At 39.7% G+C, this 13,174-nt stretch overlaps 1 protein-coding gene across 6 annotated transcripts in view; it reads right to left on the minus strand.

Moving 5' to 3' along the window:
* anks1b (ankyrin repeat and sterile alpha motif domain containing 1B) overlaps positions 1-13,174 on the minus strand; it is a 164,681-nt gene that overhangs the window by 100,056 nt on the left and 51,451 nt on the right. For all 6 annotated transcript variants that reach the window (XM_057324674.1, XM_057324673.1, XM_057324671.1 and 3 more), the window contains 6 exons: positions 13,085-13,160; positions 12,660-12,761; positions 11,225-11,347; positions 9,810-9,991; positions 8,344-8,460; positions 1,420-1,570 (listed from right to left, as the gene is read on the minus strand). In XM_057324674.1, the coding sequence (XP_057180657.1) occupies positions 1,420-1,570; positions 8,344-8,460; positions 9,810-9,991; positions 11,225-11,347; positions 12,660-12,761; positions 13,085-13,160 (751 nt within the window). The remainder of the gene's footprint in view (positions 1-1,419; positions 1,571-8,343; positions 8,461-9,809; positions 9,992-11,224; positions 11,348-12,659; positions 12,762-13,084; positions 13,161-13,174) is intronic.

Here is a 13,174-nt window from a genome sequence, read left to right on the forward strand (position 1 = left end):
ATTCAAGAGCATGCTTCTTTTGCTCTAAATTGCTAAAAAGTGAATGTCACAACAGAAACATAACATTTATGGAACAAAGCAACAGCATTTGGATTTACTGTAGAACAACATCAAAGTAAATGATGGCAGTATTATTTATTCTAACAATTCCTAAGCTATATGTCATGATCCTGCCTCACCTTGTCATGCTTTTCTGGTCTTGTGGCAGGGTCATGACAGTCCCATGTGTTTAGTGTGGAGAGAGACACGGTATTGTTTGTTTTGGCATGCCATGCGCTCTCTCCGGTCTCGTCTCTTGACCCCGCCCCTCGTTTAGCTTCCCATCAGTGTTTGATTCTCCTCACCTGCACCTTGTTAATTACTCTTTGTTAGTTCCCCTATTTAATGCCCTTGTGTTTGCTGTCCTGTGCTGTTTCGTTTTGGTTCTTTGCCTTGGTTAATGACCTTGACAGTTTACCTTGTCGAGTTCTTGCCTTGTATTAAGATTAGTATCCTGTCTCTTTGTTTTGCCCCCCCGTGGGAAGTCTTTGTTTTACAGTTTTGTTTGAGTACCGTTGTTCAGTTTTGGCTTTACACCCATCGTGGGTTTTTGTTTGTTTAAATAAAGTTTGTGTTTTGCACCGCTGCCTGCGCTTGGGTTCTGCCTTCCCCGATCGTGACACTATATAGTTGACAAATAAAGCGTAAATGTGTGCTGAGACAGCAAAACATTTTGAAAACAAACTGTTGATAATATGTTATTTTATTTTATATTATTAATATTTATATTTATAATATGAAATAGCATAAGAGAGATTTACTTCATTGACGCCAACATCCGCACAGGCACAAACAGCACTATCAAAAGTTACAGGAATGCAGTAAAACTCTGATCGCTGATTCTCGCTCACACACACACACTGGACTGTTTGACTTAACTTGATTAATAGAGTCGTCTAGAAGATAACAGAGACTGCGACTACGTCAGGTGTGAATCACCGGCCTACAGGCAACACAGCTCACTGCGTCTCCATGACAACTTGCAGGTGACTCACCAACCTCTCTGGGTAAGTCTAAAGCTGTTTCCACGACAACCCTAACCCTTACCGCAGGAATGATGCCCGAGGAGTGAACTGCGGCAGGAGATCTGCGCTTATTTGTCTGAACTCTACAACAGGAGGAGAACGATGCACAACGGAAACCTCACGTTTTGTTTGTCAACTGAAGGTTTCATTCTTTTATGCTGTTTTTTAACCGTTTTAAGATATTTGAAGATGTTTTCTTCACAATCTTGCACCTAAATAAAATTCTGTTTTAGTCATAAACCCAACCCAAATCAATTGTGATCATCAATGCACACTGACTTGTATTGTATGTGTACTGTTTGTGTAAACGTTCAATCAGCGTCATTGGTTTTGATCGGTTGTGCGGTCAACTAACCGTTGCGAGGGCTGGCGTTGTGAAGGTGGATGTCCAGAGAGCAAGGTTTGCGTGTGACAGCTGTGGCCACTGACTCGTAAGGGTTGTCCTCATCCACCGGTAAAAAGACATCCAGTGACGGAGAATGAGCAATTTCACCACATCGCTTGTCCTGCACACAAACACATTAACAGAAAGTGAGTCATTAAAGGTGAAGCGTGTCATTTCCGTGCCACCAAATGGAACTGCGTAAATGATGACTGTTGTTTTCAGACACAGTTTCCGACACTCCGCCGTCTGTTATTGGTTGGTTAAACAGACGGTCTGGAAAAGCAGAAAGTATTTTGAAATCAAGCACATTTCCTTTAAAAAGAGTGCAATAAAAACACTTGACAATGTTCCATCCAGCGCCCAGAATGACAGGGATAAACGTCCACCCATGAGACTCGGTTCCATCAATTTCAATGAAACATTGGCATCGCCGTCTGCAGCCTGTTTGTCTTCTCGGATACAGCCCAGCAGGCGTGTGAGGGCAACCATCCCTCAAAGTAAACATAGCACAGGCCAAGCAGGTCTTATTGTCATCTCACTTATTTCCCATGAACCCCATCGATTTCTTCTCACACGTCTATTACTCTACCTGTCAGCCCCAAATCCTACATCAACCACAAAGCATTAGACACATCCATCATGCACTGGGCTCAGGGCCCGGGCCATTTATCACACTGGACTGGAAGAAACATCTTTCTCTCTCTTCTGATGTGAATACGATACACTTGTTCATTTCATTCCATATAAACTCCCAAAATGAGCTCTTCATGATGAGTAAATTAAACGGCTCTTCCAACAACGCAGAACACAATTCACAGCAAGACACAGGTGACTTAAAACAGGTTAAACTGTTACGAAATGCAGCCATAATACAGAGTCAATTAAGTCGTCTGCTCATTCAATTACAACAATCATGAGGAAGGGATGTTTACAGCAGTGCAGCCCAGTTGAATATGAAGACAGGACCGTTTTGAATCACATCGTGGATGATTAAGTTTGGCTTTGGCAACCATTATGATTTAAACTACAGATATTGAGTGTTTGAATACATTCTGTGTTTAGTCTTATATGAGACAGGTCACATTTCTCCATGATGTTAAGAATGCTGGAGACAGTTGCTATGCAGTTGCTGTATTGCTGTGCGGTTGCTAAGGTGTTCTTGTAGTTGCTAGGGTGTTGGTTACCGGTTGCTAAGGTGTTCTGGTGGTTGCTAGGTTACCATCCCAGGTCAAAAATACCCACCATCAAATCTCTCTGATGTTCTATGACTATATGTGTATAATAATAATATTAGTAATAATAATAATAATAATAATTGTAAAGAATTTAATACAATATTTTATATCATATAAATATTTATTATTACTATTTTTTTATTTATTTGTATAATATTTAATTTATTTATTAAGAAAAGAAATATACTCATTATAACATAAGATTAATTAAAGATAAATAATTTGAACAAGTATAACAATAGTGATGTTTGCTTTAAGAAATCATCTTTTGCTTGTCCATAGCATTTAGTGTCCATGCAACTGATCTGTTAACCGCCCATTTCCCTTTCCCTTGCTTTTCTCCAACTATCATTTTCCTCTCTCTCCTTTTTGCTACACTAAACGGAGATTCATTGAGATAGAACAGAGGCCCTCCAGAGATCCACACGGACCAATCAACAGAGAGAGATCAAAGCTGCATTCAACAGAACTTACTTTTAGACCCCGGGTGTGTTTCCTTTCGGACGCGAGCAAGATGTCAGGTCTACGCTGAGGAAAATTCTCGATAGCAGGAGGAAGAGGAAGTGGACAGGCTTTGAATTTGGGGTTTCCTGCCTCGTTCGTTAGAACGGACACGCTTGGCCACAAACAATGAGAAATGCCATAATCACACAATTCTGCTTCAGTCTCAATGTCACAACCTCAAAACGTGTTGGAATTACTTAAAACTAACTGAAAACTATGTTTTGTATTTTCTGTATTTATTTAAATACATATTTCTTCATCAATGATGTCCCAAAAGGGAGGTTTGTCAGATTTACAGTACATATTTACGTATACACACACACACACATACATACGCATATATTCCATAAATACTGTATGATAAAACAGTTCAGTACCTGCTTATCTCTGTAGTCTCCTCATGTCTTCCCTATAAGTGTAAAAATACAACCCTCCGGCGCACATACAAAATGACCCCGCTGTGCCCAACTGTCCGTGAACACAAGTCTTGTTCTCTGTCTGCCTCTCTCTACATCTGACACCAGAGACAGGAACTGAACTTTTGTCTCTGAAAAAAGGAAGGCTGCAAACAAACAGCAGCAGCAGCTCGGGTCAGTAATTAGCGTGCTGGAGCTGGACACTGATCCAAATAGGAAATCTGCCCGGGCGGCCCCCCAGTCACGCCCGCAATCTTCAGCCGGACGTCACGGGGCCTGACAAAACTTTTACAGCTGAATTAAACATCCTCCTGCACGCTGCACATATTTAACCGGTTCTCTTTGCGTATTACACTCGATCAACCCATCCACCATGTGAATTCTCTTTCGTGCATTTCCTTGGTGTACAGACGGTCAAAACAGTGTCTGATGTGAAAGGCCTCGGTCATTTCCTGTGTTTTTCTAATCTGAGCACAGCATATTTTGGAGGAGGACCTCACAGCATAAAGAGCCCTCAGAGACCTTCTCGGAACAGATAGAGGGATTGATAGAAGGGGACAGAAAGTGAGCTCTGACGTTCGGTCATGTGCCTCTGAGGACATCTTGGCATGCAGAGATGATACCGGTGGGAGAAGGAAGCCGCAGCGGTTCGCTGGTAGAGAACAGCCTTTGGCTTACACAATTTTGTCGCAATGTGATCACTGATAGGTTTCATTAGAAACAGAAGCAACGTTAAGCATGAAATGACGAAACTACAGATAAACAACACAAGCAATGATATGTAGTAGTTCGTTTGAGAGCACAAAAAGAGCGCAAGCAAAAGGCTCTCATTTTCTGTGATCTACAACAAAATTCTTTTGAAATGACTTTCATGGCCATGAAATGACTTGGAGCTGTTATAAAATACCTAATCGCTGGAAATTCCCTCTCTCATTAAATATCTCAGGAGATTTAGCACCTGCTCCCGACACGACCCTTCAGAGCTGAGAGAGCTTTGAAAAACTGTTATACACTTTTCCTAAGCACGTGAAACTCTGGGATTTGGCGTGAGAGTTGCTGCTAAAGCACACGGTGTAACGTTAGCTGACTATCAAATTTGCAGGTCAAACTTCAAGCATGCACTGAGCAAGAGCTGAGAGGACTAAAGTGGATTTAAGGAATAAAGCGTGAATAAAGTGTGAGTGCTTATAAGCAAGGGTACAGTTTTAACTTGCTGACATACTTAATGGCGAAGGAAAGTAGAACATTTTCTAGTTGTTAAACAGTTTCTTTTACCCGTTGTTGTCTTATTAAAATATATTTTGTTGTAGGAGAAGCAAACAGTGCAGAACATTGTGTTACTTAATTCACACATTAGACAGTCAAAAGAACAAGAAGGCCTTTTGTGATTTTGTTTTCAATTTTTGTGCAAGAATGTCTTGCCACATAAGCTTATAACAATAAATGAAAGTTTCATGCACTAATAGTAGTTTGTCCACTATAATATAAAAAGTACAGTGCAGCTCCTCTTTTCGTACTTTCTTAGTGTCTTTCTATTTGCCAAAAATAGAGAAATTAAACTATTAGAAAAAAACGGGTTTATTTGTAGAACCATGGTTAATTTTCGCATTGAATTTTTTTCTAATAGTTTAATTTCTCTATTTTTGGCAAATAGAAATAAAACTGTGGTTATACATATGGTAATCAATTCACCAAAAAGCACGATTACTACACTTTTACTATAGTAAAACTATGCTTCATTTTCACGAGGAATGAGAATAAACACGCAGTACAGAAAAAAAAGAAATCGCAATAGTCAACCACACACACTCGGAGAAGACACTCCATAAGGGCCAGTGGGGAGACTGGAGGCATTTTGAGATGGAGAGGACAAACATGACATAACTATTCTCCTGAGAACTTCCTCATGCGGGACTAACTGACATCACAGTCTGCAAGAAGTTCACATTCATTTGATGGCCTAATTATCTCTCAGCGTTAAAAAGGAAAGGAGGGAAATGAAACCCTGTGGTGGATGAAGCCACGGCCTGGGTTAAGAAATTCTCAATGTGAGTCACGGTCACGGATGCACAAAGATGAAGATTAAAACAAAAATGAGGTAGAAATGTTTACCGCAGTCGCTCTGGAGAGCCTGCTGGTTTTAAATGTCAAGGCTTTTCTTTTACATACAAAAGCTAGTCATTAATACAACAGCATCTTTATGTATAATCTGAACATTAAGCATTGATAATATGAAGTCAATATCCTCACTGTAGAAGCTACAAGCAGAACATGTTTATGCAATTTTAATGTTTTATGTAAATGATTTGAAGAGAACAACTGCACAAACCCATGCATGTTGGGACATCAATATGCTTGCTTAGTGGTAAATGACACGTTTATTAGTAGAATTGCCTAAAACAAGTCCATATTTGTATAAATCATCCATTAATAAGGTAGTTAAGTGAAATTTATATGCAGTTTGCCCTTCCTAAACTCCATCTCCTGGATTTGGCTCTAAATGGGCTCATAAAACAAAGGCTGTCGTTTGGGATTCTTATTTCAGTAGTGTTTTCAGAATGAACACCGGCCCTGCTCGGCTTCTAAATCACACAGTCTGGGCAGTCGATGAGAGGAAAAGAGACATTCAGCTCAATTAGAACAGACAAACAGCCATACACACATAAAAAGCTATTTCCAGAGAATTTACAACGTAATTAGTGGCTTTTATAACAATAGAAAATCACCAAATTGGAAAAGACCAACCAAATAAATCAAACACGACCTATGAAACGCAGTCATTTATAAGTAATTCAAAAAGACTGGTGTGAATGGCTTACACATTGAAGAAAAATATGTTTCTCTTTTCTTTAAAACAGACAAGCTCGCATTTCAGCATTTGGTTTTGTTGAAAGTGCAACAACATGTTGAATACACACCCTCAAACGTCCCAAAAAATACTGTATTAATTAATGCTGCAATACACACTTATACATGAGTTTAACCGGACACAGAGGCCACATATTAGTACAAGCTACCTTGAAATCAACATTGAAAATAAATTCAAACAAATTTTGTCATAACTGCAGGATTTGATAAACCCCAGCATAAGAGCTTGGGTCCCATTTGTCTTGTTAGATTATCAATGATCTTGTGTTTTTGCTAATAAAATCATAAGCTGTTTGCGATGCAGACACCATCTACAGAGAGCAATCAGGTCTTATTAGAAGAAAAGCTGAGTGGGAACATTAGTGTTAAATCCTAAGTTTGTCCTCATGTACCAATAATGACAGAAATCTACCCAACTCTCCAAGACTCTTCTTGAAACAGGGTGTTTGATCCTCACATCACCAGGGCTGCCAGAACCCAAAAGTGTCACTGTCAAATGTTTGTTTGTAAACAGTAATTTCATCTGCAGAGAAAAACATCGCAAAACAGACGTTGAGGATGAAAGCGCTCACGCTGATCTGAAATCACAAGACGTTTTTGGCACAAAGATTAAAAGTGTGTTTGCTGCAGCAATGTGGGAAAAACTGTGCAAACAAAAGAAACAAACAAATGCGCAGGCACGGATTTCACGTTCGCAAATATGTGATGTAACAAGAAAAGATGGTGAGAACAAGACGTTTTAAAATGAAAAAGAGGCAGAGGAATGAGAAACAGCATGAATGGAAGAGCAGAAGCTTTGGCAGCAGATGCCCAGATCCTCTCTGGTTTCTCTGGATGTTATTGCGCAGTGCTGTGACGCACCTGTTTAGATAGAGACTCAAATCTGTCAATCGGGAAGTGGGTGGATATCCCACGCCTTGCATTTTATGAATTTGGTGTCTCCTAGCAACTACGAGAACCCCTCGGAAACAGTGTGCGTGTCTGTCCCTGTGGAGGAGAGCCAGTGATGGAGTAAAGGATTTGTTTGCGGGTGCAGGAGTATCAATCTCGGCTCAAGGAAACCCAACTCCTTCCCCGCGCTGGATTTCACCCTCCCCCAGCCTGCTGACATCTTCACTTGAACATCCCTGTTTCCATGGTAGCCGGAGGTCTCCTCACATGTTGCAGGTGGGCGGATCAGCGTGTGACATGATTACAGTTCCTGTGGGATAATTAGACTTCCTGTGTGAGGGAAGGGGATCCCTCTTCCTCATCAAGACATAATGACACACATAAGACCCAAGTCGAAGACTTTTGGGATTGTGGGTGTCGGGACGGCATGACCAAATTCCTCTGCATATAAACAGAGATCTGCATCAAATATGTCATCCCACATAAACGCTTAAAAAAATGGCAGAATATTTATAACACTACTATAAAATCACTATTTATTCAAATTTCTTCATTCATACTTTTAAGTATGATCAAAACTAAAGGATTTTAGAGAACCAGGAAGCCTTCGAAGGACTTTGTTCGCACAGCAGTTTGCGTTGACTTCCAAAAACATATCTGAATAATCTTGCATTCAGTCATGAGAATAAATCTAAATATCAGAATAAATCATTTCTGAACCAGTTAAAAATCATTTATGACCGTCAAAGACAAAATCAGGTCACAGTTTCCAAAAAACTTGGAAAGAAGAATGTATGTTTGGTGCAGTGTGCATTTAGCCTTTTCTACACGTACTGCTTTTTTCCATTTTGTGACCAGATCTCTAAAGTCTTAAATTCACATTGAACACCATCTTGCAAACATAAATGGGCCGAGAAATGTAAAACCCGTAGTAGGTTCTCAAAACAGATTGAACGGAAGCATGTGAGGTATGTGTGTACCTGAGAAAAGCCCAGGTTTCTGCAGCCGTTGCAGGGAGTGAGCGCCTCCCACAGGCCTGATGGACCACAGCTCTTTTCCTCTTCTTCCATCGCCGGGGGCAACGGAGGAGTGGGCCGCTATAGCCAGATGGAAAAACACAAACAATTGTTTAAAGGGGTCATATGACACGGCTAAAACGAATATTATCGATTGTTTTAGATGTAATGCAATGTGTATACACGATTTAAGGTTCAAAAACACTGTATTTTCCACATACCGTGCATGTTTGTATCTCCTCTTTGCCCCGCCTCTCTGAAACGCGCAGATTTTTTACAAAGCTCATCGCTCTGAAAAGCGAGGTGTGCTATGATTGGCCAGTTCACCAGTGCGTAGTGATTGGTCGAACACTGCAAGCGTGTGAGGGAAATGTAACGCCTCTTACCATATTTGGAACATCAGGTTCCAAAGCAATTGTACTGACAGGTACGCCCACCTTACTTGTGTATACATTTGGGCGGTCTTAGTCAAATCATACCACCAACTGACGTAGATTTGACGTAGATAGACGCAATTTTACGTGTCTAATACATGCATGGGCAACTTATAACACACCAAAGACACAGAAAAACATGTATTCGTGCCATATGACCCCTTTAATGAGCAGCACACACATTACACAAACTTCAACACAATAATTCACATCAGCCCATGTCAACATAGACAACATAAAGTGTCTGCCATTGCATCTCTCCTTCTCTTTATCTCTCGCTCCCTTGAATACAAGTTGAAAGTAACTTCAACCCTTGATCCACATTTGACTTGACCTAAAGTTAACTGCATGTGACCGCTACTGAACCCACCGACTCGTAAAGTGTTTGTGTTGATGCGTGTCATGTTTGTTTATCTGGACTCTGCAGACTTGTGATTGATTCACCTGACACAAACAGGTTCGATTAAATCGATCAAACAAATGCTGAATGTAGTGGAGTAAGACCGTGATCCAGTGGCCACCGCATGACATACACACAAACAAATGAGCGGTGAAAATAGATCCAACCGACATTCTGTAAAATCTCTTCAAGCTGGCTAAATACTGGTGTATAAAGCTCATTCATCTCTCACTTACATAAGATTAAACCCAGTTCGCACCGCAATGTGATGTAGTCATATTAAAAACTGGATTTTGTTTGTGTTTAATAACGTCAGTGATTAAATCTGGAACTGTTTTAAAGCTATAAATATGTATTATGAGATTATATAAACTGATGAGCTACTTAGCACTGTATTATGTGTATGGCTCTGCCCTCTACTGGTGACACTGAAGAACTGCATCAACAGTAAAAGACTAAACTTATTAAGAACTCTTGACATTTATGAAGTTGATTTTATTGTCTAAAATACAAAATGAAAGAAAACCAGTTCCAAATCAAAACTGTTCTGAGGACAACCAAAGAAAAGTTATATTATTTATATTTTCCAAACACACCTTGTTAATTCGAGTGAGCGTGCCGTTCCTTTCTTCGTCAGACAGTCGTCCGCTGCTGAAACTCTCCATGGATTGAGAGTGAGAAGATATAGTTTGACACAGCTCCTCAAAGGAGCAATCCTTGTCACGGCAGCTTTTTATTTCATTCAGCAACTTGGACAATTCTCCTGTTACTGCATCATCTACGAGAGAGAGAGAGAGAGAGAGAGAGAGAGAGAGAGAGAGAGAGAGAGAGAGAGAGAGAGAGAGAGAGAGAGAGAGAGAGAGAGAGAGAGAGACGAGAGAGAGAGAGAGAGAGACAGAGAGAGAGACAGAAAGAGAGAGAGAGAGAGAGAGAGACAGAGAGAGAGAGAGAGAGATGCAGATGCTGAATACAAATAGATGATTATTTATGGTAAAACGTAGAAGAAATGGTTGTGTATGCAAGTGTGTAGTATCACCCAAGGCATCAAAATCCCCTAAAGCTTTAATATAAATGTTTTTACACACTGTTTTCATATTTATACTACTTTCTCTCTTTTGTTTTTCAATATTTGCATGCTTGTTTTGTTGCAAGCAGCTCCATCTCATGCTGAGGTGTTAACAGTTGTTTTGTGTCTGTCAGACTCGAGGGTGTGACCTGTGATCATTATTAAATGTTCCAACAGCTGGAATGAAAGACGCATTTCCAGCCGAAATTCAGACCACAAAGGGAATGAGACCACACTGCAATGTGACAACGGACCACTAGAGGCGCTGTTGACTGCACTTTGGGCTGGTACACTAAACAACCACTAAGAAATATTGTATCTTCATTTTTTGTTGTTTTAGCTTATTTTAATGCATGTTTTGTCATATTTTATGTCATCCTGGGGCATCTTTAAAAGTTTGTTGATGCCTCCTGGTTGAGAAATAGTTGTGTTCCTGTTCTGTAAATAATAGCTCAATAAAGTTTAAAGGGATAGTTCAGCCATAAAATGAAAATTCTGTCATCATTTACTCATCCTCTTGTCATTTCAAACCTGTGCAGAACACAAAAGAGGATATTTTGAAGAACGTTGATAACCAATGCATTGGTTTTGTGTCCATACAATAGAAGTAAATGGGTACCGCCATTGTTCGGTTACCAACATTCTTCAAAATAATCTCTGCAGAAGAAAGAAAGTCATACAGGTATAATATGAGGGTGAGTAAATGATAAGAGAATTTTCATTTTTTTTACTACACCTTTAAGTTAAGAACTTGAGAAATAGGTTTATACAAACGCTAGATTAAACTATTACAAAACAAAAAGGCAAACGATGTGTTGTAATACTAAAACTTCACCACACGGTGTCACACTATGCAGTGAAATTTTGTTGTATACAAATAATTGTATGACCTTTGATTTGTTAACAACACTTTGGTTGTGCACAGACACACAAATAAAATCATACTTTTATGTCTCAGGGATGGCGATGGCACAGGAGAGGATATAGACGTGCGGGGTATTGGTACTGGACGCTGATGTATTAGCTCTTCATGAAAATTTCCTTTGTCATAATCTGACATCATATAATCTAAACGGAAAGAGAGAAACAAAACAGTTCAAACAGAGTAACGCACCACCAAACACAGAGCTGGAAACAGTACAATTCAAGTAGGAGAACACAAAAATATAATCATGTGCATCACAGCTGTAACAGCAGTGCGCTTGATCAGATACAGGACCTGAATGAAAGCAGGTATGGATGCAGGAAATGAAATACCCACGTGATCCCAAAATCCTGGTCTCGACCTTCCAAGGGTTTAATATTTGTCTTCATCTCAGCTTCTGCTCAGATCTAGCTTTCTTATATTTATATAGCGTTTATTCTGTTTGTTTGTTTCTGTCGTCTACTAATTCTTTCACTCTTCCACTCTTCTCTCTTTTCAAAGCATGCACTTTACGTTGGAGAGCACCAAAATATCTGTGGCGGCTGTAATTGTAGCCCCATACAGCTATAGTAAAGGCTACACAAGCCACATGATAACCGTGAAAAAACAACAGCATCTATCAAAGACTGTAGATTATAAAACCACTGCAGACTGAAATCTTCCACACTGGGGCTTTCTGGAATTCTGAATATGACCACAAAGGGACAGGGATAACTTTAATGTTGACTGTCCTGTAGAATAAAAGAGACACTAGAGTGATTTAAGCTTCAGATATGTCAAACGAAGCTCTTTTGGGGTAGTCCTGAGATCTCAAGATTACATACTCACTACCCTGGACTACACTGGATGGAAACAACAAGTGAGCTACAAAGAATTTCATTATAAAACCAGATAACCACATCATATTCTTTTATGAGGGAGTGTTTTTAAAGCACTGAACAATGGATCCCACAGGACCACCTTTTGCTAACATGTATGAAAAACTTTGTCCTATATGATATTTGGGAAGAATGAGTCAGACCAGTTGATGACGAGATTTTACAATCATCTAAGATGTTGCAATAGTGGAAAGTCGTAATAGCGAGTATAACTATGTGGTAAACATCAAACAGCCAACAAACCGTAAATTCGGTCTAAAAAAACGTATTTGTGAACTATACAAGTTCATGGTTTAGATGTTTAAAAAAGTTTTTTCAAATATACCTGTACAAACACAGCATTGTGAGTTTTTTGGCCAAACTACACCAGAGAGAACACACACAATAAATGACCATTGTTCTCCATCTAACACAAACTTCCTGAAATGAACTTTTATCAATCTGTAAGCATCCGCCTTCTGATCTTGACCTGGAACACGCTCCATCAACAGCCTGCGCATGCGCATGCAAGTATGATTGTGTTCTCCATTGTTTTGGGCTTTAGAAAAGTTTTAGCCTGGAGTTTGGACAACGTTACCTTGTATGAGAGAAGCAATCTGCAGTGATTTCTGAGATGGGTGCTCTTGTAGTATTTCTAAAGCAGTTCTGCCTTGGCAATCTCTAATGTTGGCATCAATCCCTAAGAGAGCAAAAGAGATGATGTGATGATGACAACAGCAAAATATGTACTCGATTCTACCCATATTAACCCTAAAATATATATATATATATAAAAGAGGAAACCAAACATTTTTCCCAAAACTTTCAAACAGTAAAGACACAACGCCCTTTCCTTACAACAGTAAGTTCCTAAATCTCGACTTCCTGTTCCACAGCTGGCACTGACAAGGATGTTGTGTTAAGTCACAGGTCACACATAGAGTTTAAACACACGTGCAAGATATAAATAACCCTCTCCAATGCATCACACACACACAAACACCTACTGTATGAAGGACATACCTGAGTCAAGCAGAAGCTGAACTACATCCATCTTTCCAAAAAGAGCGGCTTCATGAAGCGCACTGCCTTTCTCCGTCTGTGTGTAAGAGA

The sequence above is a fragment of the Triplophysa rosa genome, linkage group LG24 (genome assembly GCF_024868665.1).
Source record: "Triplophysa rosa linkage group LG24, Trosa_1v2, whole genome shotgun sequence".
NCBI lineage: Eukaryota > Metazoa > Chordata > Actinopteri > Cypriniformes > Nemacheilidae > Triplophysa > Triplophysa rosa.